The 26,675-nt window shown below is 47.9% G+C and overlaps 2 protein-coding genes across 8 annotated transcripts in view; one reads left to right on the plus strand and one right to left on the minus strand.

Annotated features, from left to right (window-relative positions):
* The first annotated feature begins 1,347 nt into the window (after positions 1-1,347).
* LOC128336652 (urotensin-2 receptor-like) lies at positions 1,348-5,028 on the plus strand. 3 transcript variants are annotated; one of them, XR_008312028.1, is made up of 3 exons: positions 1,348-3,793; positions 4,072-4,233; positions 4,893-5,028. XR_008312028.1 is itself a non-coding variant. In XM_053276643.1 (2 exons), exon 1 carries the CDS (start codon positions 2,605-2,607, stop codon positions 3,787-3,789), a length of 1,185 nt encoding a protein of 394 aa, XP_053132618.1. In that variant the 5' UTR covers positions 1,348-2,604; the 3' UTR covers positions 3,790-3,793; positions 4,072-5,028. The 3 variants fall into 3 exon arrangements, 2 of the variants coding, with proteins under 2 accessions (XP_053132618.1, XP_053132619.1); XM_053276643.1 differs by having other exon boundaries at positions 4,072-5,028; XM_053276644.1 differs by lacking the exon at positions 4,072-4,233 and having other exon boundaries at positions 4,882-5,028.
* Positions 5,029-10,411: 5,383 nt separating this feature from the next.
* Positions 10,412-26,675, minus strand: part of SMURF1 (SMAD specific E3 ubiquitin protein ligase 1) — a 67,145-nt gene continuing 50,881 nt past the window's right edge. For 2 of the 5 annotated variants that reach the window (XM_053276206.1, XM_053276211.1), the window contains 9 exons: positions 24,711-24,814; positions 22,650-22,764; positions 21,973-21,996; positions 20,842-21,020; positions 20,119-20,256; positions 19,161-19,281; positions 17,216-17,417; positions 15,957-16,041; positions 10,412-14,026 (listed from right to left, as the gene is read on the minus strand). In XM_053276206.1, the coding sequence (XP_053132181.1) occupies positions 13,927-14,026; positions 15,957-16,041; positions 17,216-17,417; positions 19,161-19,281; positions 20,119-20,256; positions 20,842-21,020; positions 21,973-21,996; positions 22,650-22,764; positions 24,711-24,814 (1,068 nt within the window). In that variant the 3' untranslated portion in view covers positions 10,412-13,926. The remainder of the gene's footprint in view (positions 14,027-15,956; positions 16,042-17,215; positions 17,418-19,160; positions 19,282-20,118; positions 20,257-20,841; positions 21,021-21,972; positions 21,997-22,649; positions 22,765-24,710; positions 24,815-26,675) is intronic. The other 3 variants (XM_053276207.1, XM_053276209.1, XM_053276208.1) reach the window with 3 other exon arrangements.

The raw sequence follows: 26,675 nt of genomic DNA on the forward strand, positions 1-26,675 counted from the left end.
CCAGGGCTGGCCCATGCTAGCATTGCACAGCCTGAAGCATCGAGAGCCCTCTTTCAAAACCGACCTTTGCAAGGGGCACAGAGGAGGGAAACTTGCCCGCAGCCGCCTCTGCTCTTCTCTCGCTTCCGGCAAGCGTTGCAAGGAGTTTGGGGAGAGGCACCCTTTGCAGAGTTCCAGATCAGTCCCAAAGAGCCCCCCACAGCCATTCCACGGCAACAGGCAAGGATGGGATGAAGGGGTGAGATATTTGGCCACTCAGCCTTCCTCTGATGTTAGAGAAAGCACAGCCAGAAGAAAATGAGGAGAGGAGTCCTAAGACCTGGGTCAGGACTTGGGTCTCCAGCCAGCGGGAGAAGAGCTGCTGCCAGTCAGTGTAGACAATGTTGAGCTAGATGGACCAGTACTCTGAGTCAGTACAAGTTAGCTCCATCTTGCCGCCTTCCGGGTGGACTCGTATGTGTTCCTGAGAAAGATACATTACTTGAGAACTGGGATTCACTGATGAAAGCTTGGTGCAGGTCAGAACTGGCCTCTGCGAGAAGCAGGGCCTTTTTCATGGTGGCCCCTACACTCTGGCGTGCCTGAAGGAATACCTGTTCTCACACGCCCAGCCCATACCCTGAGCTCATCTTTGGAGGCCCTTCTCCAAGTTCCCCCACCTTCAGAAGTGAGGCAGGTGGCAATTCGGGATGGAGCTTTGGTGGCCCCCGTCTGTAGAATGCTCTTTCCAGGAGGCCCGTTGCCAGCTTTGAGGTGCTAAGCAAAGACCTGGGTGTTCTCCCAGGTCTTTTAGAGAGGATCACCTTTTCGTTCCATTTTCACCCCTATTTCAGCACTCCTCAAATCTGCTGCTTATTTAGTCATTGTTATTCTGGTTCTTTGCATGGAAACATTTTATTTGTATGCCACGACAATCAAGTGAGTTGATTAACTATTTGAGTGCCGCTTTTCACTCGTCTGCTGCTTTTAAATCTATCATTGTTACCCTCATTATCTGTATTGCACTCATATTTTCACGGAAAGGCGGTCTAGAAATGTTCTAAGTACATCAGTTATTGGGGGGGGTTAAAGAGAAAAGATCCCCATGTAATTATGAAGAGAGAGAGAGAGAGTGAGAGTGAGTGTGTGAGTGTGTGAGTGTGAGAGCGCGCACATGCATGGGTTGTGTGTGTGTATTTTGGTGATGAGATAAACACTGTCAGCACTTTGAGAAGTTGAAGCAGAATTTTAAATGATAGTAATGTGTGGGCTGCACGATGCTCTCATATCCCCAAAGTGCCAGCCTCCATCCGTGTTCAGATCCAACGCTAGCTCTGCAATGAAGCCTACGGGAGAAGAAACGGCAGCAGATCGCCCTAAAGGGAAAGCGGCCAATGCCTTGCTGAGAGCCCCTGAGGCAAAAGCACCTGGCAGAGGTTAAAGCCCAGCAAAGAGCAGCTGGAAGGAGTGGCTGAAAGGAGGTAGCAAGACAGACTGCTGGTGAAAGCTCCTTTTACACCCGAAGCAACACGAGCGGCACTCGCTTTTCTGCTGAGTCGGGCAGCGGGAAATCCCATTTCAGCTGGACAACCAGATCCTTCCCCTCCTCCTCCTGCAGGAGAAGTAAATGGATTTTCTCTCTCTCCAAAAAAGAGAGAAAGAGGCATGCCTGTCGCAACCGACTGATTCATCGCTTTCTTCTGGCACCCGCACCAGATCTGCCAACACAGCCGTGCCTCCAGTGGCAGGCTTCGGATCAAGACCACGTTGTCCGTCCCTGGCACTTGAGCAAGAGAGAAGCAGATCACTCATTTGCCAGTCGACTGCAAGCAATTGATTCTCTCTCTGGGGGGGAAACAGCTTCTCGCGGATGGCACGCCAGAGGCTGGTGATTATGCATGGAAAGAATTTCTAGAGGGTCCGGAGATATTTGGCTGTCACTAGAACTCACACGGTGACAACGGTGCTCCACACTCACAGCACAACCACAAGGATAACGACGTCCACAGCAACTTGAGCTCACAAATGTGGCCAGGTAGATTTGTTTTGCCAGGAAGGTTTAAAAACATAAAGCCCTCTGGCCACAAGGAAACAATTTTTCTCTGTCTACCTGTGTGGTGGAACCTATATTGGGATATGCGCATGGGTGCTGTGAACCTTAAAGTGGTCCTTGGATTTCTGTTTGCATAATAGGACTGGAGAGGTAGGTGATTACAGCCTCTTCTTGGAGCGTCTTTGGGGTCAAGGCCCAGAATCTTAGCTGCCTTCTACCGAGTCAGACCCCTGGTTTATCTATCTCAGTATCATCTACACTGACTGGCAGCAGTTCTCCAATGTTTCAGGCAGGAGTCTCTCCCAGCCCTACTTGCAGATGCCGGGATTGAACCTACAGCCTTCTGCACGTGGAGCAGATGCTCTATCACTGAGCTCATCCCTGAAAACAATACAGCCAACAATTTGGCCCTGAAAACAGCACAGGAAACTGCCTTATACAGAGCGAGAGAACATTGGTCCACATAGATCAGTACTGTCTACACTGACTGGCAGCCGTTCTCTGGGGTTTCAGACAGGGGTCTTTCCCAGTCCTACTTGGAGAAGACAGGGATTGAATCCGGGACCTTCTGCATGCAAGGCAGATGCTCTGCCAATGAGCTATGGCCTTGTCTTGATTGGGTGCAGAGTGCAGACATCATGGAGCGGGACCAATGCACCCTCCCGCCCTGCCAACTTAAGAACAGTAGCAGTCTCGCCAATATCACTGCCGAGGTCCTCAGCAGCGCCAGTGACGGCTTGGTGACATCCTTCCTGGGGTGCTTCTTGGCCGCGATGTGCCTCATCGGGATGGTGGGGAATATCTACACCCTGGTGATAGTCAACCTCTCTGTAAGACTTACCGGCTCGATGTACGTTTACATCGTCAACCTGGCTTTGGCCGATCTCTTGTATCTTTCCACCATCCCTTTTGTCGTTTGCACCTACTTTGTGAAAGACTGGTACTTTGGCGACGTGGGGTGCAGGGTCCTCTTCAGCCTGGACCTCCTCACCATGCATGCCAGCATCTTCATCCTCACGGTCATGAGCACCGAGAGGTACCGGGCCGTCGTGAAGCCTTTGGACACCATCCGGAGGCCCAGGGATTATCGGAGGGCCGTGGTCTGCGCCATCTGGCTGGTCTCCTTCCTCCTGGCTCTGCCCACCATGATCCTCATCGACCTGCAGACGAGCAACCAGGGTGGGGTAGTCAAGCGGATGTGCCGCCCCACCTGGCAGATGGAGGGCTACAAGATCTACCTCACCGTGCTCTTTGGCACCAGCATCCTGGCCCCGGGTGTCGTCGTCTGCTCTTTGTACGTCAAGCTGGTGAGGACCTATTGGAGGTCTCAGGTGTCCACCTTCGGCCCCGGAGACACGAAGCAGCGGTGCCCTAGGCAGAAAGTCCTGTACATGATATTCTGCATCATCCTCACTTACTGGATCTGCTTCATCCCCTTCTGGCTCTGGCAGCTTCTCAGCGTCTACCACCGCCAACCGAGCAACCTCAAGAGTCACACTGTCGTTTGCATCAATTTCCTGGTGACCTGCCTGGCTTACAGCAACAGCTGCATCAACCCTTTCCTCTACACATTGCTGTCCAAGAACTACAAGGAGTACTTGAAAAGCCAGCCGAGGAATGGGCTCAGCCTCTCCAAAATCAAGCCCAGGAGAGGTTCCTCGAGGCGATCTGTGCTGTCTGGCAGCCACGTGCACACCGAGAGTGTGGCAATTGCTCAGATGGAGGGCATCAACGACGAGGACATCTTTGTCTTGTGAACAGGTGAGTAGGACGGGGTGGGGAAGCAAGGTTAAAGGCAATTCATGGTCCTAGTCCTCATGAAGATCATAACCCAGGGCTAGAGGAAGAGCCCTCAACCAGTGCATTGGCCTTGAAGTCCTGAAGCATGGTTCTGCCCCAGTTCTCTCTAACATTTGCAGGATCTTGCAAGCCATATTTTATATATATATAAAATATATTATATATATTTTATTTTATATTATATATAATATATATTATATATATTTTCTCTCTCTCTCTCTCTCCTCCCCACCTTCCAGGTCAGTCTCCACTCCTGGATATTCTGACAGTGACCTGTGGCCAGAGTTCTCTTTGCTCTACAAATGCCTTGGCATGGACAGAAACTGATATTCAGCACCCAATCTCAGCTCTCATTTAGAAGTTATAGATACTGTAAATGCAGGTTGCTAGGCGTCTAAAACGTAAGCTCAGAGCAATGCTGAGGAAAATCCTAGAAGCGCTCTGTATCTATCTATCATCACTGCATCTTCTTCCAGCCCCCACAAAATAACATTCTTATCTGGAAAAGCTAAAAATGTGACCAGGTTTTCTTGGATTCCCTTTGAATCCATTCCCCTTGGAGGCAGAATTAATGTGTTTCCCCCACCTCAATCAATTCACACAGGAGTTCCCAACCTTGGGTCCCGCAAGATGTTGTTGAACTACAATCCCATCACAATAGCCGAAGGTGCAGAGGATGATGGAAGTTGTTGTCCAACAACATCTGGGGACGATGGGGTTTGCAAAGGACTCAAGGCTGGGGACCCTTGAATTAGCAGAAGCCAACATATGCAACTATGTTTTGATTTCCACGATCGGATAGAAGAATAACATAAAAGCCACCTTGCTAGATTGGATTAGAGAGTCCCAAGAGGAAACTATTTCCTCGAGTGGCCCACCAGATGCCCCCAGGAAGCCCACAAGCAGGAAATACAGGCATGATGCCCCCCAGTAATTGAAATTCAGAGGTAGACCGCCCCTGTACACAGAGGCTCCACACAGTCATCATGACAAAAAGCTAGTGATCAAACTCTTTTCTGCCATTAACCAAATTTCAACTTTGTTTCAAGCCTTCATACAGCTTCTTCGGTTTCCTCTGAACACTCTCATCATTTTGACTCCACTCTCCTAGACTTCCCTGCTCCAACATTTCCCACAGACTGACAAACTCACTCTGCAAACTCTACCTGTCAAATGAAGCAGATCTTTGGTTTGCCTTTCTTGGTCACTTTGCTTTGTAACTCAAATCTATTACCTCCTGTGCCAGTGATGTCTTATGCCAGCATGTGTCTACAGTGATTCCTGACTGCTCGGAGAGGAACAACGTTATCAGTGAAGCTGCACTCTAGCAGGGTTGTCATATGCAAGCTGCCCAAATCCGAGTGGCCTATTTTGCATATTAGGCAAATTATGCAGCAACTAATTTGCATTTTATTTACTTATATTAGACGGTTTGTATACTTTCCCCTCCTTCTCTGCCCTCCCATGTGATCAGATCTAGAGTAAAATCTGGGCAGCGCATTTGGGATCCATGTAAATCCGGGTGGAATTTAGCAGCCGGGTGAAGGAACCAAAATTATTATTTATTTGATTTGTATACCGCCCTTCCAAAATGGCTCAGGGCGGTTTCAAAATCCAGGGGCTACTCTAAATTCCAGGGGACATGGCTACCCTACACTCTAGGGGACTCCTCCAAAGTTTCTGGCAGACTTACCTGGGCAAGGAGGAGGAGAGAGGCGGCAGCAATACAGTGACTCTTAGCCGAAAGAGTCACTCCAATAGCACCATCTTGCACACTGGTCCCAGGTTCAATTCCTGACATCATCTTCAGGTGTCGCTGGGAGGGACCCCTGCCTGCAACCTTGGAGAAGCTGTTGCCAGTCACTGTAGACCAGGGCTGCTCAACTTTGGCCCTCCAGCTGTTTTTGGACTACAACTCCCATAATCCCCAGCCACAGTGGCCCATAGCCAGGAATTATGGGAGTTGTAGGCCAACATCTGCAGGAAGGCCAAAGTTGAACAGCCCTGCTGTAGACTATACGGAGCTAGATGGACCAGTGACCTTGTGATAGCAAACATGAATGGTCCCCTATGCTAAGCAGGGTCTGCCCTGGTTGCATATGAATGGGGGACTCCATGTGAGAGCACCGTCAGTGATTCCCCTCAGGGCATGGGGTTGCTTTTGGAAGAGCCCCTGCCTGCTTGCAAGCAGCAGGTTCCCAGCTCCCTCCCTGGCAGCATCTCCAAGATAGGCCTGAGACAGATTCTGGCCTGCAACCTTGGAGAAGCTGCTGCCAGTCTGTGAAGACAATACTAGGCTAGATGGACCAAGGGTCTGACTCGGTATGTGGCAGCTTCCTATGTTCCTTTGGTATCAGGTAGCTTCCTATGTACCACACAAAGGCTCTGGGGGCAGAGGTGATCTCTGGGATTGGCAGTGACCCTTCCAAGGGACCCGGGACCTATGATGCCAACCTCTGAGAGCAGCCCTGCATGCTGGCTTTCTTGTTACCCCCAGCTGTCCTCCAAAGAGTTCAGGAATGTGCAAGGTGATGGTGAAAGCCAAGAGAACCCTTCCCAGAATCCTCTGCAATACACAATTTCTTTCAAAATGTACAGTGACACCAAAAGCACAGCTCCAAAAAAAGGAACATTTGTGCCCGTTCAAAAATCCAAGTCGTGAAAGGGTTGTAGGATGTTAGATGATGCAAAAGGTGACTGAAGATAATAGAAGTCAAGTGAGCAGGCCAGGTTCCCCTGGAGACCATCAGAACAGCCCTACTGGTTCAAGCCCAAGGTCCAGCTCCGTTTCCCACAGTGACCCACCAGATGCCTCTGGGGAGCCCACAGGGAAGAGGGGAGGGCATGCCCCCTCTCCTGCTGTTGCTCCCCTGCAACTGGGATTCAGGGGCATCATCTCTCTGGGCGTGGAGATGGCTTAAAGCCATCAAGACTTGTAGCCATTGATAGACCTGTCCTCCATGAACGTATCTAAACCCGTCTTAAAGCTGTCGAGGCTGTTGGCCATCCCCACATCTCATGGCAGGGAGTTCCACTGAGTGCCCCCATTTCTCCTCCCCCCCCCCCGCTAAAGATCCTTCCTGCAGACCCCACTGCTACAGCCCACAGAAGCAGGGGGGCTCCGTAATCCTGCACCAGTCAATGGATGGTATCTCTCTTCTGCAATCATGCTGCCAAATTCCCCATTCTGAGGATTTCCTCCCACTCTATTTAGGCTTCTAAATGTCACGGCACACGACTCCGGGCAGCAAATTGTGTGTGCCCAGGCAAGGAAAATGCACAGGTGTGCGTTGTAGCAGTGCAGGAGGTGTACGCAATTTACACTCGCATAGGAAGCTGCCACATACTGAGTCAGACCATTGGTCTATCTAGCTCAGTATTGTCTTCACAGACTGGCAGTGGCTTCTCCAAGGCTGCAGGCAGGAATCTCCTTCTGCTCTTCCCAGAGCAGTGACTCCATCCCAAGGGGAATATCTTAGAGTGCTTGCACCTTTAGTCTCCCTTTCATTTGCAACCAGAGTGGACCCTGCTTAGCTAAGGGGACAAGTCATGCTTGCTGCCACCAGACCAGCTCTCCTCTTGCATACCGTCAGGCAGTTCTGAATTTCCCTTTTAGAAACAACCTGCGCACACACACGTTCCGGGACTGACATTTAGAAATCCCACCAATCCTTATGGAAAGGGTTTCCAGAGTGGGGAAAAGATCCGATAAATGCAGAGTACTGGAACAAGCCAGGGAGGGGGGCGGAAGAGAACAGCGAGAGGTGAATAACTCCATGGGAGAGAGTGTTGCTCAAGCCTGAATTTGGCTGTCTGTCACAGGCACACAGCAAGTGGACCCGCCTCCATTCCTCCAGGGGCTGCCATTTAAAAGGGACCACATGACACTTTTGTTCTACCCAAGGGAGGAGGAAGACCTGCTGGGGGGAAGGTTGAGACTGTTTGTTCCTAGAAACCCAAAAGGCGGAGAAGGGGTGAGCCACACACAAGTCAAGTGACTCTATGTCTGCGCCATTCAAAAGGTGTGCGTGTGTGTGTGTGTGTGCACGCGCACACACACACACACTCACTCACACTCTGCCCAGGGAAGGCTTTAGAATTGCATGTAGCTTCATTAGCATTCATAAGAGGCTGGAATGGTTCAGTTCCTGGCAGCATCTCCAGGTAGAGCTGAGAAAGGCTCCTGCCTGAAACCCTGGAGAGCCACTGCCAGTCAGTGCAGACAGTACTGAACGAGATGGATCAAGGGTCTGACTCAGTATCCGGCAGCTTCCTGAGATCCTGGGGTTGGATAGAGTCGGTTGTTCTCCCTCTGATAAATAAAAGGGGGGAAAAAGATGCCTCTTTGCTCAGTTAGCAGGAGATTAAAAAATCCATCAAGACAAGGATCTTGTTTCACCCTCCCATGAGTGGGCTTTAAAAAGGGGAGTGGGGAAGGACAAAGCATGCCTCACAGCAAAAATGGTCTCCCCATTTAAAAACCAGAGACTTGTGCATCCAACGGCCTCTCTCTCTAGCGTGGCAGCCTCCATCCAGAGGAGACTGTGGGTTTTTTTGACCGAGAAGGAGCCACTTCAAGTTTACATCTGTGCAATGAATCCACCTTTCGATGGCGGGCTGCAGTGACCCATCTCGGTGAAACTAACCTTGGCGCGTGTTGGATCCAACACTCTTGCCCAAGGGCTGGACTCTGGAACTCGCACAAGAATGCCGTATTCTCCGGCCAGGATTCAGAACCCCCGTGGGACGGACTGCCAGGGCTCCTTCCTTGCAGTGGGAGCTGCCAGGAGCGTAGTGCACAGCACAGCACTCCTTTCCTAAGCAGGGCTATGCTTTCTCCTCTCGGCTGTCCTTGTGGAAGCTGCTGCACACGAGTCACCTCACAGCCCCCCTTAGGATGCTCAATAGCCTCCTTTCATAGCACCTGCAAGGGAGGAAGGTATAGTGCACCGCACTTTGGAAGATCTGGTCTGCAGAAGGTTCCATGGCCTTGCCTCCCCCTGCCACTTTCTTTCTGCCCTTCATTAACTGGACAAAGGTACTTTAAAGGAGTCTCTCTCATATTTAGCAGAGGGGAGAGCAACTGTCTCTGTTCAGCACAGCACAGCCCCCAGCGGATCCCTCGCTGGGACAGGGATCCCTTCCATCTCCTTCCCCCATTCCTTCTGCTATGTAAACCACTTTTTGAACTTGGGTGAAAAGCAGTACAGAAATATTCTTAATAATACTAACTCAGCACAACTTTGCGCCCCACACTCCGCTGTTGCACTACAACTCCCATCACCCCCAGCCACAGTAGCCAATGCTCAGGGATGATGGGAGTTGTAGTCCAACCATGGCTGGAGGGCCAAAGTTGTGCAGGCCTGGAGTAACTCTTGAGGACTTGTCCCCTGCAGAGTCAAAGCCCACCTGTCTGAAGGAGCATCCACTCACATTCTGTCAGTGATGGCCCACTGACTACACCCATCTTTGGGGTGGTCCCCAGCAAAGAGGACATTGTGGAGGGGGAGGAGAGATGGGCTTCTTTGGGTCCCCTTTAACACACTTAGAACAGGGCTGCCTGGGACAAATTTTTATTTATTTATTTTATTTTTGCATTTTTATACCGCCTTTTGTTAAAATATAGCCCCAAGGCGGTTTAAATCAAGATTTCATCCAAGATCACCACCTCTGAATATCCTGGTCTAGGCACCATGGCGCCTGGGATTTGTCAAGCCCTAGATTAGGGACTTTTCAAATTATTACAAGCATCAGGAATATTTGTTATGACTTTGTGTACTTCCTTCCCCTGCATCTTGAAAGATAATTGCAGTACTTTTAGGGAAGTTCCAATTCTTGTCTCAGATGCGGAACAGATGCAGTAACACAAATCAACTTTATTTCATCTATAACTGGAACCAATGTGCTTGTCTAGTGTCATGTTTTAAACTGTTCATTCATTCACACACACACACACACACACACACACACACACACACACACACACACCTGTTTAACCCTTTGTAGGGTATGCCTGCAGGCAAACAAAGATTGTGATCTCCACTGGTGCACGAAGTATGCTCTGGAAGGAGGACTTTAAACTTAATTTTATTTCTAGATGCTTCTTGTATATTGACTGCTGTAACTGGACTTGTTCCACAGGCTGCATGCCTCTGTTAGTCTCTGTAATTTGTGATGAGGACCATCCTCTGTGATCCCAGAAGTCGTTCTCAAGAGAGAGGATTTGGGGTGGCTGGAAGTTTCTCCTAGACTAGTTCTGTACCCCTAGAGCAGGCCTGCTCAACTTCGGCCCTCCTGCAGATGTTGGCCTACAACTCCCATAATCCCTGGCTATTGGCCCCTGTGGCTGGGGCTTATGGGAGTTGTAGTCCAAAAACAGCTGGGGGGCCTAAGTTGAGCAGGCCTGCCCTAGAGGCTACACCTTTCTGGCTGTATTATTGTTTATGTGTTCCTGACTGTTGTAGGCCACCTTGAAAACATTTCTGTGGAAAGGCAGAGCGTTATAAACCCAAAAAAGGTTGTTTCTGTGCATTTAATAGTGTAAGCAGAGAGTCCTAGAGATGGTAAAAAAACTCAGACTTAAAGTTGTGAGAGTTTATTGCGTATGTAACAAAAATGAACATGACCTTCTGGGTCCAGCCTACTGTACAATTACCGTTTATTCCAGCTGGCGCCATAACCACGTTAAATAGAACTAGTATTTCTTTAAATACTTTGATTTAGACATAAAATGAAAAACATTAGTGTACAGCTTTTTTCCACAACATAAGGTCTGCAATAAAAATGGTGAGAAGAGTAACAAGGGTAGCAGCAATACTTAAAAAAACAAAAAACCACCAAGACATTACAAAATAATAAGTTAAAAATACATTATAAAGTGGTTGAGAGAAAAAAAAATTAACCGAGTAAAAACACACACATACTGCATTTCTGGAAAACCTCCTGTGCTCTACAGTGTAGAATCTGGGTCCTGGCTCGGAAAAGTTGAGGGAGGGATCGGTTGAATCAAGGGTTGAGATGTCATGAGCCATACCCTGGGTGTGTGCACGGGGGTGGGAAGGCCACACCCAACGCCAAGCAAGCTACCTCTTTGGAAACAAGAGCTGCTCCAACGAGCTGTCTGGGTTTGCCCTGCAGAGCTGCTCCTGCCTTCCAAATGCACAACACAAAATAAGAGTGGCGATTTCCTATATTCCTGAGTGCGTAAATGCAGGAGGATGCATTTCAGGGCACGTTAACAAAGGAGGTCTGTACCACTGGACCAGTTGCTAGCTTTGCTCTTGTTAAGAGGTACCAAGAACCACCTTGGGATGACATCTGAAGCCTCCCTTAAACTGGCAAAGCAAACAGAAGCGCGCGCACACACACACACCACCTTCCTTTTCTTCTCCATTTCTGTCCTGGCCAAAAAAAGCACTTTTTTCTTCTCCTGGGTGGGAGCGATGCAACCTGTTGAACTGCAGGCGAGACAGCTGCAGAGGAACAGGAAGTGCAAGTGCGTCACGCTTCTTGTTCCTTCCCACATCAGCCTGTCTGAAGTCGATGTACTTGCTTTGGCTACTCCAGCTGGTATTCATCTGTTAATGCACCCTTGGAAAAGATATAAACCCTTGGGGTGTTCAACCTTGGCATGCCTCTAGAAAGCTGTCTTCTCGTCCTCTTCCCTTGCTGCGGCATTTCCCACTCGGGCAGAAGAGGGCTGGCTGCAGCCCCGACACCCTGGAAAACCAGCAGCGGCGGCCCTTTGGCTGAGCTCGCTTCCACAGCTGGCCCGGCCTCAACAGAACTGGAGCAGAGGGGGCCATTTGGGCCCATAGTGGAGACAACAGTGGCACAAAAACCTTCTGGACACAATAATGAGAAGTGTGAAGGTAGTTTTGGAAAGACAGGTCCCTCTTCTCCCTCACTGCTGTCACGGAGGAAGCATCTGCACCACACAGCCTGGAAAATGACCCAATGCTTTAGAGCACGGCAGTGCCTTCAAAAAGGCCCCGGTCATGTCACATGCCTCTTCTTTCACATGCCTCCCTTTCCAGTGTGACTGATGCAGGAGGGGACCCATCCAGACAGAAGCTGGAGCCACAGCACAAGAGCAACGCAAGGACTGGCCCCTAGATATGCGAGGCGTGGTGCTCCTTGTCCTTGTGCCTGTCTGTCCTCTGCACTGCGCAAAGCCAGCTCTGAGCTTCGGGAGGAATTTCTTGCCTCCTGGGCCTCAAGTCTGCATGGAATAGTCCAGACAAGCTTTTTTTCCTGGTGGGGTGTGCATCTCTATAGCGTATCTTGCACATTCAAAACTCCACTGACAACTAATTGCGTTTGATGGACAGCACCTGATCTCCACAAGCATTCAGAAATTCAGGGTCACTAGACGGCTATCATCCAAAAAATGGCAAAGATGCAAAACAAAAGTGTTGAATCCCAAATCCCTCAATCTCCCTCCCCCAAATAACTCACAACGCAGTTTACTGGTCCCTTAAGTGTGGCTGGATTTCCAAAGCCCTCCCCCACCTGGGTCTTAACTTACCAATCAAATCCAGCACTTTAGCTACATGGTGCAAATATCACAAAACGATAAGATTTCCTCTCTCAAATATAGTTCTCATATTCCCCCAACACCAAATCACAAAAGTTACAGTCCATTGAACAAACAGGAAAGATTTCAAGAGTCTGACAAGATCTACCTTTAGTTTGTCCTATCACAGTTTAAAGCTATTATTCAAATCCAATCTTTTTGTTTAAGAAACTGACAATAGAAATATCCTTGTAGACCAAAGAACAATCTGACCCACCACTGAATTCCAATGCAGCTCTTGTCCAATGCAACATGTTAAGATGGAACTTTAAAAAGAAAAGAAAAAGATCTTATGAATGCAAGTTTGCCTAAGACACATTAGATAATTAGTGGGCCTTTTTAACAAGAATACTATGTTAAAAATACTGCCATTTCTTGTGCAAATATTTAAAAAGTTATTCCTGACTTAGGCAAAATGACTGTTTTGATTCTCCTCACTTTCGGAAGCCACGTTAAGCAAACGACTTAATCCCAACTTGGAATTTAGCTTCAGACACACAAAAATGAAAAAAGGAGCTAAAAGCAGGCGCTCTGGGTAGGTGAAAACCTCCGTAGGTGAAAACCATTAGGCAACACCCTTGATTCACTTATAGCCTCCTTTTAATAGTGCCGCTCTCCAGCCTTGATGGCTCAGTGATGGAACTTTGTTCCGTGAGCTTTGCTTTTAGCTATTTCCTCTTAAAGGGACTCCTCCAAATCAAAGAAAACATCTGAGAACATGTTGTCAGAAGAAAACCTTGCAGACTGCTGATCAATGTGGCCCAGGCCCCCATGCCAGACCCTCAAATACATTTCAGTTGTTAGAGACAGAAAGGAAGCGAGTCCACAACAGAGCAGACCCATCTCCAGTACAAGCCATCCCAACTGAAAACCTACCTCCCAGTTTAAGATGGCTTGGATTCCTCAGGGTTGTTTCTGCCCTCCAGTCACCACACTTGCACACAGAGCTTCAAGAAATAACCCTCAATGGTGTCTGCCTATGGAGGAGTGGTTTCTGCCTAACCGTTCTTTAACAGGTGTTCTGGAATGTGCCAGCCGGCGTCCCCAGGGCCATTCCATTTCCATTGCTTCTACAAGGGCTCAGGACCGCGTTAAGACAAAACATCCAGGTACATCTACCAGTGGAAAGTCCTCAGCAAACCAATCTCAAGATACTCAACTACAGTTTGATACTCCTATAAAAAAAGACCACAGGTCATTGACCTTATCACAATATGTGTTACGAGTCTAGCAGAATATCTCGGGTAACCAAAACCAAACGCTGAGCCTGGTTGCCCTTTGCTTTGTGGGGGATGCAGGGAGCGGGGGAAGGAGATGTCGTAACAAAAAGGAGAAAGGTCTGGTTGGGAACCACCCACAAGAGCCCCCCCAGCACCACCACAGGAGGGGAAGCCGCCTCAGATCTCCCCGTTGCCGAGCGTCCCAAGGCGTCAGACAAGAGAGGTTCACCGCAAGCGTCTTCTAACAGCTTTTGAGTTGGTGGTCCATGAGCTCGTGTCTGTTTCCTTTGGTTGCCCATTCACTCCACTGCAAACCCACAGGTCTCTTCCACAGCTGTCAGCAGCTTTTCATAAAGCTTCTCGTAGGACTCATAAGGTGGAATGTCAATTCGGTTAAAGCTGCAGAAAAACGGAAAAGAAATGTCAGTGGCCTGCTAGATCCGATGCAGGGGTCCTCTGACTCGGCTCCCCAGATGTGGCTGGACTGCCCCTCCCGTTATCCCCAGACACAATGGGCACTGCGGCTGGGCATGATGGGAGCTGCAGTCCAACCCCATCTGGGGACCAAGCTGGAGGACCCCAGCAGGAATGCATTTAACTCACAAGTGTGATCCCATGCAAAAATAAGAGATAAAAGTAAAGATGTGCCCTCGAGTCGATGCCGACTCCTGGCGCCCACAGAGCCCTGTGGTTGTCTTTGGTAGAATACAGGAGGGATTGACCATTGCCTCCTCCCACACAGTATGGGATGATGCCTTTCAGCACCTTCCTATATCACTGCTGCTGCCTGATATAGGTGTTTCCCAGCGCAGATTCAAACCCGCAACCACATAAAAGGCACATATATATGAAAACAAAGCCTATCTAAGTGGTCACCAGAGTAATATGGCTAACCTACTCAACAAAAGCTTCACACAGGGCACTGATGCAAGAGAATAAGCAAGCAGCCCACGTAACATCAGCATTTTAATGGCTTTAAGTTTAATGCTTTAAGACCGCATTCAGAATGCAATTCTAAACATTTGGATCCAAACGACAACAAAAAGCTTTTGTCTTTCAGAATTGATTCAGAGAATTCCTCTACTGGGAGAAGTTTCACGCTTTCACATAAAATACTAAGCCGAGCAACACATCAAAAGTCTGAAATAGATACTGTGCTGAAGCAATGCCAAGGGAAACTGCCAAGGGATTCAGATGCAAGAAACACATATTGCTATTGCAAAAGAAAGAATTCTTAAAATGGAAAGCTAAGAAAAGATGCACACATCTGCAAAGTATGCTCTCTCTCTCTCCCCCCCACCACCAACTACAGCCACCTTCCACCTGCAATAGCCTGTTCCCTTATGCAGTGCATCCCCAAAACCAGTACCTATATTCCTAAAGCATCCACTCTCTCCTGTACAAACAAGTACGCAGACACACACAAAACCAGGTCATCTGTGCTCACTGACTGTGCTCACTGACTGACGGGTAAGAATGGACGACAAAGCAACTCCATCGCTCCTGCCACACGGCATGGCTGTGCAAACAGGACCAAGGAGGCAGGGCACGGCAAAGTACTCTCTTATGGTACTTTTCTTGTGAATCCCAGTTTTTACAGCAGAGTGTCCATAGGAGATCTTTGCCAGGAAGACACCCTTCTCCCCTCACCAGTGCAGCATTTCAGAGCACTTTTGGATCACAGGCCCGATTCAAAGGCTGATGACCCAGTGAAAGGCGAGGTCTGGAAACGTTTAGTCTACACAAGTGCTATCATTGGGGGGTGGGGGTGGGGAGATCCCAGCCTGCTTCTCACATGGATCACTGCAAGAGAAGCATCTTTTTACCGAACACAAGTTGCAAGTCAGCAACAGTGGGGGTGCGGGGGAGGTGGTCATAGGCTTCATGCCCTGCTGTTGGGCTTCCCAGAGGCATCTGGTTGGCTACTGTGAGAAATGGGATGTTGGACCAGGCGGGGCCTCTGTGTGATCCAGCAGGGCTCCAGTGGCAAAAGGGTGGCGCTTATCTACTTGCCTCTTCTCCGCTCCAAATTGCTTCCCTCTACTCACCTTTCCTCTGGGAAAGTTCCAACGTGCATTCAACTATCGCATACACATTTTGAACCCCCATCAGGACCAAAAGCAGCCCCCCGCCACACACTTTTTAAAAAAAAAAAGGGGGAGCAAGAGGTCATTAAAAATGGAAGGCAAGAAATACACCCCCCAGACAAATAATTCAAGACTTGCTTTCTGCATGGGATTGCCATTGCATGTCACCTGGGCATTCTGAGCGAACATATCCACAAGCACGCGCCATCGTGCTGTCTGACGAACGCAAGAGTCAGTCTTACCACGTATGAGCTTTGGGAAGGTTGTCCGTATTTGCATCGATCAAATGGATGGTGAAGAGCCGGGGGCCTGCCGCGCCTGTAGAACCTTGCAAAGAGACATTCTAGTTAAGGCCCTTCAGAGACGCAGCAACCACACACTCGCCACTGGCCTAACATGCACCAAACAAGGAGGGAAGGTCCCGTCCCCCTCCACAGAGTGCAAGTCAGCAACGGGGGGCCATGCGCCTAGCAAAAAAGGAGGTCAGCATTATGAGCACACTGAGGGCCCACCGACATGTTACGGTCAAGGTATTCTTTTATTGGCCCTTGCCTATTTCCTCTTCCCCCTCACCCCAGTTTTAGATTGTGAGCCCTTTGGAGACAGGGAGCCCTTTAATATATAAAAGTGTGTGTGTGTGTGTGTGTGTGTGTGTGTGTGTGTGTGTGTGTGTGTGTGTGTGTGTGTAAACTGCATTGGAAATTTTTGTTGAAAAGCAGTATATGAATATTTGTCGTCGTCGTAGCAGCACCCATGAAGTGGGGTGAAGAGAGGATTTACTATTTATTTTCTTTATTTCCCCCAACACAGGCCTGGCCACCCCCTTGCAGCTGCTAAGTTAAGTGGGGTGGGGGGCATGCAAGGCCCAATAAATGTGTTTTAATGTTACATGCAACTTGGCCCTGATTTATTGGGAAACAATCCTAAGACGGCAGCAGAGCACCAGTTTCGTCTCTCCAGTCACGAGGTGTCTCGGGTAACAGAGCCGTGGGGAGCCCTGTGAGATCTTGGAGAGTCACTGCTGGAGTAGACCATCATGGTTTGGAGAGGAGAGCTGGTCTTGTGGTAGCAAGTATGACTTGACCCCTTAGCTAAGCAGGGTCCACCCTGGTTGCGTATGAAAGGGAGACTAGAAGTATGAGCACTCTAAGATAGTCCCCTCAGGGGATGGAGCTGCTCTGGGAAGAGCATCTAGGTTCCAAGTTTCCTCCCTGGCTTCTCCAAGATAGGGCTGAGAGAGATTCCTGCCTGCAACCTTGGAGAAGCCACTGCCAGTCTGTGAAGATGATACTGCGCTAGATAGACCAATGGTCCGACTCAGTATATGGCAGCTTCCTATGACATGGCCTGCCTCCATGTGAGTGACTCATACATAACAATCACAGTTTCCATAGTATGGTTATAAAGAGCAGATGGATCGCGGAGGAGCAAGTGGGGAGAGGAGGTTACTTTGGGAGGTGCCCCTCCCAAAGCGGGCTAACTCAGCCTCCCCAGCAGTCACCTTGCAACGCCTTGAAGCCCTGAAGCGGCACCCTTGTGGAGCCTGTCACGAACTGCAGCAGCCTGGCCCTCCTCTCCTCGTCAAAGGCTTCCACCGCCTGCCAGAACCACTTGACAATATTGCTGTCTGCCATGCAGTGCTTGAGCCGGGTGTTGGACTTCCAGTCGTTCAAGTCGATCTTGTCCAGGCCTCCTATGATGAGCTGACAGATCACAGACAGGTTGGAGGGGAACGCACAGAGGAGGAGTGAGGGGGCGCTTCATAGGCACCCCTCTTGTTCTACTAGCTGCCACGTGCATCCTTGGCAAATACATCTTGAAGTAAAAAAATGCATTCTCCCAGGGTAAGCAAACTGAGATTAAGCCAAGTTGTGAAATCCATATCACTTGGGATAATAAAAGAGCACACGTCAGACAAGACAGATGCTTAATGTTAGTGAATCAAGCAATATCTCCCTTTAGGGCAGCCAACTGGATTTTTAATATCGAGGAGGCCTTCATTCCTGCTGCGATGGCAATGGCCTTCTTGTTCCCTAATTTCAAATCTCTATGGCAACTACTTTCACTTTGCAAACCATACAGGCAAGTCTTTGCCTGGAGATGCCCCGAGGGCACATTAGCAGATTCTAGCAGGCCAACCCTGCAGGCCTCCCACATGTTTGCGACAATTAGCAAAGGCTTTGGGGGCTGCCATGGCAGCTACCCCGGCAGAATGTTGTTAACTCTAGAAGATTGTCTATCAAGTTAACTTGACTCAAAGCAAGCCAGAATTGTAGGCGCTGCACTTTTAAAGAAGATGCAGCATCAAGCCCTATACTTGTTTTTTTCCAATCTGTAGAGACCCAAGTTCAAATCCCCATCAAACTCGTTGGGTGATTCTGGACCAGTCATTTTTCTCTCAGTCTAACCTACCTCACAGGATTGCCGTGAGGATAAACATCACCAATGTACACCACTCTGGGGTCTTTGGAGGAAGAGTGGGATATAAATGTAAAAATAAAATGCCCACATAAGATCCTGTGCTAAAGCAGTCACAAGCAGTGTTCCCTATAACAAGGAATCCCAGATGCTATTGTCTACAACTCCCAGCATCCCCACCTGCAATGGCTTTTGGCTGGGGATGGAAGGAGTTGCAACTGGGATTCTCTGATACAGGCCACACTCGTCACAACTTTTCTGAGGGAAAAGGATTTCACTTCTTCATGACAGAATCAACTTTATTTCTAAAACTGAAACAGGCATCAGTCCCTAGAGCAGGAATTCTCAAACTTGGGTCCCCAGATGTTGTTGGACTACAACTCCAATCGCCCCCTTGCTGCAATGTGGCAGGGGGCGTTGGGCATTGTAGTCCAACAGAATCTGGGGACCTATGTTTGAGAACCCCTGTCCTAAAGTGTTACAGCCTTTTCACACCACTGTCCCATTCTAATCTGGACCATGCATCACTTGCATGCTGTTTACCCAAGACAACAGCCCTGGCATACTTGCAATGACTCCAAAATAGATACGTTAGTCTATTTACCCCTGCTAACTTGGCAAAGAGGCAGCTTTCAATGTGGTGTTTCTCTTTATTTAGCAGGAGGAGAGTAACTGGCCCTATCCGCCCCCAGCACACTACCTCCAGTGACTGTTGCTGGTGTCTTGTTTCTTTTAGATTGTCAGCCCTTTGGGGACAGGAATCCATCTTATTTATTTATTACTTCTCGGTGTAAACTGCCCTAAGCCATTTTTGGAAGGCTGGTATAGAAATCAAATTATTATTAATAAATAATAACAAAACAACAACAACAACACTAGTGAGATGCAAAAAAGCAAGTCTAGCACAAGCTAGTAACATCAGACAGAACTATATCCACTGTATTCAGTATGGGGGGAAAGGGGGAAGAATCTGTAGAAGACTCTTTTCACATTATGGGCCACCCCAGTCACAAGATTCCAGTAAATACCTCCAGCTCCTTCTGATCAAAAGGCTTCAGTAGGTGTTGAGGAATCAGCTCGTTAAAACCTTTCTGAAGAGCCAGGAACTGGGCCTCAATTCCTCTCATGAACCGCCAGTTAACATACAACCTGGCGGGGAAAGGGAGGAAGAGAGACTGAACTGAGAACTGTACTCTGAAGGTGTGGAATGTTGCAAGTGAAACAAAATCGGCGGCGGCAGCAACAAAAGATATACAGAAGCAAGATAGTATAAGTTTCTAAAAGTTCCAAAACATAGGAGATTCTGGATCAGATGGGACAATACCTTTACACAGGCCCGATCCTTTGTGTGGGGTGGGGAGTCAAGTGTGTGGCTTCCCTTTTCCTCACCCCCCCGCCTTCCTGTTCTGCCTCCAATGCTACCTGACAGCCATGTGTGACTCTACACAGTTCTTAAGGGCAAGCACAAGGGGCACAGGCCCCAATCCCATGATCTTCTCCCATTACTCCCAATAGGAGTCCAACTTGGCTTTTTGTGTCAAGCTCCAAATGGTTTCGGAAAGGCTGGTTGAAGAAATGATGGGCAAATGGCCCAGAGACACCAGAATGGGGAAGCATCACCCTCCAAAGCAGCCAAGGGCCCACTGCAGCAGAGGCTGGGCAGCAGATTCAGATTCTGGTGCGAATGTAGCCCACCATAAGCGCTAACAATTCACTACCCACCAAAAATGGAGAGCCAGCATGGCATAGTGGTGAGTTAGTGCTGGACTAGGATGGGGAGAGCCGAGTTCAGATCCCATCCAGCTATGCAACTCAAAGGGTGACGCTGGGATAACAGCCACTTATCTCTCAGTCTCACCTACAGCGATGTTAAAGAGGCCACTGGAGGTCTAGAAGCCCAACGTGCCAACTGAGGCTAGAGCTGGCAAAGAGGAGCCACCACCAATTCATTACTCGGGGGGAAGGTTTTTCTTCTCCTGGCGTTACCTGACATATTCTTTCTTGTTCTCCTCTGTAACGGAAACATTTCGGCCATTTGGTTTAAGCTCGTGCTGTAGGATCCTGCCAAAAGCATTGTGTTCCACGCAGAAGGTATGGTCCAGAACTGGGGTGATATCATTTTCCCTGTCAACCAGGATCACAACAAGATGAGTGACACGGCTTCTGCCAGTGTACGTGCAATGTTGTCTTTAGAGAAATGTTTTGATAGTGCGAAGCCAAGGAACAGTTTTGACAGGAGAAGATGGTGGACCTCCCCCGCCCCCCACGACATCTGGTCTGCCACATTTCAAGAAGGCACAGCACTCGGTAAATGAAACCCTGTTAACCAGGAAGTTAAATTCTATCACGTTTAACAAGCAACAAGCCGGTTGCTATGGAAGGAGTTTATATCAATTCAGTATCTAACTTCAATAAGTTCTTGTTTAAACAATTAAAGAAGGATCCTAACTGGGTTGGAATATTGCACCCCCCACCCAGCACTTGCCCAGGAGTGGCATCCCCCCTGGTTTGATTGTCCATTGAAATGGCTGGGAAGCTTGTTGGAGAGCTCAACAAATCCGTATGGAATCACTCCCAAACCACTGGAACAGGCAATGCAGACTGCAATAACTTTAGTGGTCTAAGAGGCCCACTAAATTGAATTTCGGCCCCAGCCCAAAACTACTCTGGAGTTCCTCTTCGTTTCAGTTTGTGGAATGAAATACTTACAAAATCCAAACTAAACTCTTGTGTAGTTCTGGGTCAACTGACTCCAAATCGGATAATTGGATGGGCTTGCCCAGCAGCTGCTTGTAGAAAGGAACTGTGAAACCCCCGTTGATGTAGTGCCCATGAAACACAGCCAGACCCATTATCCGACCAACAAAGTGGAAGTAAGAAAGATGATCCTGCAAGAGATGCCCGAGAGCGAGGCTCGTTCAGTGAGGCGGCAGCAGCAGCAGAGTACTGACATCTTGTGGCCTGATATATGCTTTCAACCATTCCACAGTGCAGAAGAGACTTCATTCAATGATCTCAAGCCCTCTGGACGAGAAATTTAGGAACTCCTACAGAATTCCATGTTGCCAATATAGCTGAATGAATATATTCAGTATGGAACGTTGGGCCACATTAAGCCCATGGCAGCCCTTTCCCAACTACCTACAACTTGTCTTACCAGTACATAGATCATTTCCAACAACTCAGGTGGGAACTCCTACTCAAATCCACCTCCAGTGGATCCCTGACCATCCTGTAGTTTGGTACTTTGGGCTTTTTGCCAAGAGGGCTTAGCCACAGATGTGGCTGTTTATGTTAAGATCTCATCTAGACAGGAGGCAAGGTATTTACAACTAGGGGAATAAGATCTCAGCCGCAGGAAGTCAGGCCAAATCAACACTTTGGTAGGATGCTTGCCAAAAAGATAATCACACTAGTGCTCCTCAGAACAGTATGTCACGCTTCCATCATCCCTGACAATGCTGAATGCATTCCAAACCTACCAGCCATTCTAATGCTTCCCATATTTGTCTTGCAAAGAAAGTATTGCATCTTGCCAGTCACTCCCCGGGGCAACCAACTGCTTACTTGGGCACATATGCTGCATCAAGTGCCACCTTTTGGCGAGATGGAGATGCTTTGGGTACAGTTGTGTCGGGAGAGTTCTGTAAACATGGTTAACATGCAGTGGGGGCTCCAAGGGGCAAACGTGTGAGCAGCTAACTAGGCAATGAATGTTTAGTGTGAAACTGACAAGGCAGTTAACAGGAAGCGCTTGAATTAATCTTTAATTGCCTTTGTGGAGGCTCTACAAATTAGTCCACTACAAGCAGCTTCCTCAGCCATATTGCAGATACATACCTTCACCTGAGTATTTGATGTCAACTGGAAAAATAATAAAAACAGGAAGACTTGCGTAACATACAAGATGGGAATGCTCGGCCCTCCCACTGGGCCAACACGACAGCCCTGTACACAGTGGAGGCCGGGGACTGTGCCAACGTCACCAGCACCCTCCTGCAACCAAGCCCAGCCTAGCTGCCCCCACCTGCCATATGCACACGGCTCACTTCACACATGCAGGTCCACGTGCAAACTCCCAGCCCAACACATTCACGCTGGGCCCTGAGCAATCTGCATTCTATAAGAGCTATGCATAGAGGCTCTGTGGACTCCGCTCACTGAGATCCCAAGCGATACTTTGCACATCTGCGGATTAGGGCTGAGATCCAAAAAGCTGCTTAGTGGCACCCCAAAGCTGGAAGGGTGTTATACCAGAGGGATCACACTCTCTCTCCCCACACCCATGCCATCTCTCCAGCGGCTTTTGAAACTCTTCTGCTTCAACACTAGTGTGCTATGAGGCACGGAGGAGATGGAGCAACTCGTGGATCTGAAGCCACACTGAGCTCACAGGATCTGCAGAGCCACGCTTTGGGCCCTGACCGCTTGCCATTCACATGGTTTCACTCGAACAGATCACCTGCAAGCGACGAAACAAGGTCCGAAGAGTAGGACTATTATACCGGAATACTTACAGGATTGATAGAGGAGTCTGGATTGATTTGCAGCATATAAATGTTATCCGTGGAGTACTGGAAGAGTCCATAATAGGGGTTTAACATCTCATGGCACAGAAGGTACAGCCACTCCCTGCCAGACCAAGAGACAGTTTGCCAATGAAGTTTTAGAAGAGACTGGGGGGGGGGGGTTGTATTATGCAGCCAGCAATTAAGGCAAGGAGCTAGGCCAGGCTCTTTGGAAGAAAGGGACTTGTCTGCCATGTAATATACGAGTTCCAGTTGCCAACTGGGTCCCAAGGCGAACTTTGGACAATTCCAGCCACTGCCCCAGGAAAAACCCACAGAATTCCGCCTTGGGGCTGTATGTGGAAAAGGCTATCCTTTGATAAGGTTCTACTGGGAGAGAAGAATGCAAGCACTCACTTGTTCCACAGAACTCTCTTGAGCTACACCCCAACACAACTACAGACTATGGAAATTAAGTCCATCTCTGTTACAAAGATGTAGTCTAGTCATGCACTCACTATTTAAAAGCTGACTTTTCAGGATACTGTTGGTGGGATTTTAGAAAAATAAAAAGTAAAATAAAAATATTTTTTTAAAAATAGATTTTCAAAAAATAAAAAGCATACTGGGGATTGGTGTTAAAAAGTAGTACTATTGTTGGGAACAGGTTCCTTGCGATGCTCTAAGTTTCTTCAGAAAACTGCATAAGGTAAAGCTTATACCAATTCTAAAGGTTTAAAAAAATTCTCATTGATAGTTCTTTAACAGCAAGTTAGAACAGTTGGCTTCAAAAATGAAGGCTACAAATGGTACCACAGAGGACTGGCTGCTAGCCATTTTCATTTTAAACTCAACAAACTTGATTAAAGTTGGTGAAGGAAGACACTGATAGCCCTTGGCTAAGTGGCGATGGGAGAATTGATATTATCCCCCAAACAGTCTCTCTGCAGTGTTCTGTAACAGGCATCTGAGCTAAGTGTTTAATCATCTACTTTTGTTTATCCATACTTTTTATTCCTGTAAATGCCATTATAAAAAGGAAAGGAAAAGGACTCTCCCCAGACAGTGTTGAGACTCGACTAGTTGCCAAACAAACAGGAGAACAAATATATTATACAGGAAGTTTGTTTCTGAGACAACTTTGATAACTGACAGGTTTGTGAGTGAAGGCACTTGGTGGAAGGTAGGTGGTGAGTTGCGATCTGGCACAGGAGAATAGCTTAGTTGCACAATGTAGATCTCCCTGAAGCTAAACAGACGTTTGGATAAGCCATACTACAGGATTCAGCAATTGTCTAGACAAAATCAAAGCACAGACTTAAAAAAAACACAAAAAACCTCTTGCAACATGCCAGTGATTACAAGGGAGAGGTCAAAAGGGAAGAGCTCCCAGACACAAAAATTTCGTCTGGAGAATTTTAGATTAGAGAACTTATCAGCCGAGCTAGACAAAAGCAAAAAAGGTCTTACTCAAGATTATTTCAGTCCCTGACGCATTCAGCCCATGGAAGAGCCGCCAAGCCCAGGAAATGAGAACTCAAATGCAAGACAATGATCAGCATTAATACAGGATCCCAGGATGAAACACAGACCTATTACTGAGAGAAGTGACATGTATGCCAAAGACAAAGGCAGGTGGAATAAAAGAACAGGGGAAACCCTCCAAAACTGTCAGTTACACCGTAAGGAACAACAAGAAGTGCAGCTTCCAAAGGTCAGGATGAAATTGACAAGCACTAAATATTAAAATGTTTAATTCTGCGTTGGCATGATGAACACAGACATTTAAAATATGACAGGGAAGTGCAACTAGGGTAGTTCAGAAGAACAGACAAGCCTTTCAAGTCCACAGAACCTTAATTTAGAATGCAAATATGAAGGGAATTTTACAGTCCATACACATTTCGGTCAGTCAAACAGTTCGGTGAAACTCAAAAGTTTGAATACTTGCCCCACTAATATTTCCAGGTTCAACCAAGAGTGTCCTTGAATTTTTATCTAGACTGTTAGTGATTCCTTGTCAAGGCTCCCTTTGCCTAGCACACATCATTTGAGGAATCTGGTTTTTACCTTGCCACTCCACCATAATCCAAGCCCTCTTCTCCTCGGAACTTCACCATCAGCCTTTTTTTCAGGTCTTTTGGCCTCATCTTCATTATCTGACGGTAAGATTCCTAAAGAAAAAGAAGTTTGTTTTGAGCAGATGAGCACTTTTTCCAGTAGCAGCTCACCATATACACCTCTCTACATCCAGAGAAGGCTTCTCATTTGGGGCAGAGGGGGTGTTGCCAGCCCCCCATTCTCTCACTGAACATACCATCTCTTCCTCTCTGCCTCTCTGTGTGACTGTCTCTCTTGCTTGAATGTTGCTTTTGCATTTTCCCTGCTTGCCAGTAGATGGTGCGGGCTCTTGGTCTTTTTTCTAAATTCCTTTGTAAAGCCATTGCCTCCCTCTTAGGGTGTTCAGTGGAATCCGTAGCACACAAATGAAGTAACTGCCACACTCAGTCACTACCCAAATTGCATATTTAGTGCCTCAGCACCGATCAGGACGTGCCTCTCTTTTCCCTAAGGGTGGGCAGGGGCTAGCCCAGCCCCCAACCAATCAGATGTCAGAACAGCTTACAGGCACCTATTTTGACCTATAGTGAGCAAACAAGGCTAGCCCAGCCATCTGATTTCCCAGAGTTGTTCTAGGCAGGCTGAGCTGACTCTCTGGAGACCTGTATGCAAAATGGGAGCACTCCATCTGCAAGCAAATGGAGTTCATAACAGGTAGGAGCTCTGGCTACCTTTCTCCAGAGGGAAGCCAGCTCTTTTCTTCTCACTCAGCATTTGCTGGCTGCTCTTTTCTTTGCCTTTTCTTTTTAAAAAAGCCACTAGCAAACCTTGGCAAAATTCAGAGATCTAGAGAATGAGGGGGAAGGTGGAGGAATATGGTGGACTGGCACTTCCTCTGGGTAGTTATTTTAGTAACAAGGAAGCTGCCCCTTGCCCACCTTCCCTCTTCTTCTGGGACTCTAAGCAAAGCCTCCTGCGTGCTCCTTTGTCTTTCTCTTGCTCTCTCACCTTTCTTGAGGGTGAAGGGTGGTGTGTGTGTGTGTGTGTTGTGTGTGTGTGTGTGTGTGTGTGATAGCTTCCAAATAAAACAAGGCATTTTAACTGAAATTACTAATTGGACAACTTCAAACTTTTCCTGTTTGTTGCACAAATATGCGTATTTTGTAAGAACTCTGAGATTGCCTTCTTTTCATGGGCAACCTAACAGGCACCCCAACAGGCACAACTTAGAAACCAGGCCAGTCCCAAAGAGTCCAGTAGCTCCAGCATTCCAGTCCTTAGGCCCTGTTTCTGTTTGCTGTTGGTGGTTATTTTGTGTTTTACTATTTGCGGGGGTGGGGAAGGGATTGGGAGAAGTATTGAAAAGAGAGGTCCTCAGCCGAAGTTCTTTGTACAGGTTTGTAGTTTATATGGCTTAATTTTCAGATCTGATAAAGGAGTCTCAAGTAAAGCCCTAAATCCTAAATGGCTTAGGCCCTGGGTATTTGAGAATGTCTTCTTCAATATGAGCCCCACCGCCCATTGAGGTCATCTGGAGAGGTCCGTCTCCAGTTACCGCCAACTCATTTGGTGGCCACACAGAGACAGGTCTTCTCGGTTGCTGCCCCGAGATTGTGGAATGCGCTCCCTGCTGAGATATGATCCTCCCCATCTCTGGCAATTAAAAAAAACAACATTTGAAAACCATCTTTTCGCACAAGCTTTCTCAGCTTCCTAAATTTTTAGGTTTTAATTTCAGGTTTATTTTTAAATTGTTTTTAGATTTTGTATATGTTTTTAACTTGTTTTATACTATTGTTAACCGCCCAGACATGAAAAACTGGGGCAGTGTACAAGTTTGATAGATAGATAAATAGATAAATAAATGCTGCATAGAACTGTAGCCAATTCTATACAGTTTATTCCAAGTAAAGCTTTAATGAACTCATTGGGGCTCACTCCCAGGTAACTGCTATGTGCATAGGATTAGGGATG

Source organism: Hemicordylus capensis, chromosome 13 (assembly GCF_027244095.1).
Source record: "Hemicordylus capensis ecotype Gifberg chromosome 13, rHemCap1.1.pri, whole genome shotgun sequence".
In the NCBI taxonomy this organism is placed as follows: Eukaryota; Metazoa; Chordata; class Lepidosauria; order Squamata; family Cordylidae; genus Hemicordylus; species Hemicordylus capensis.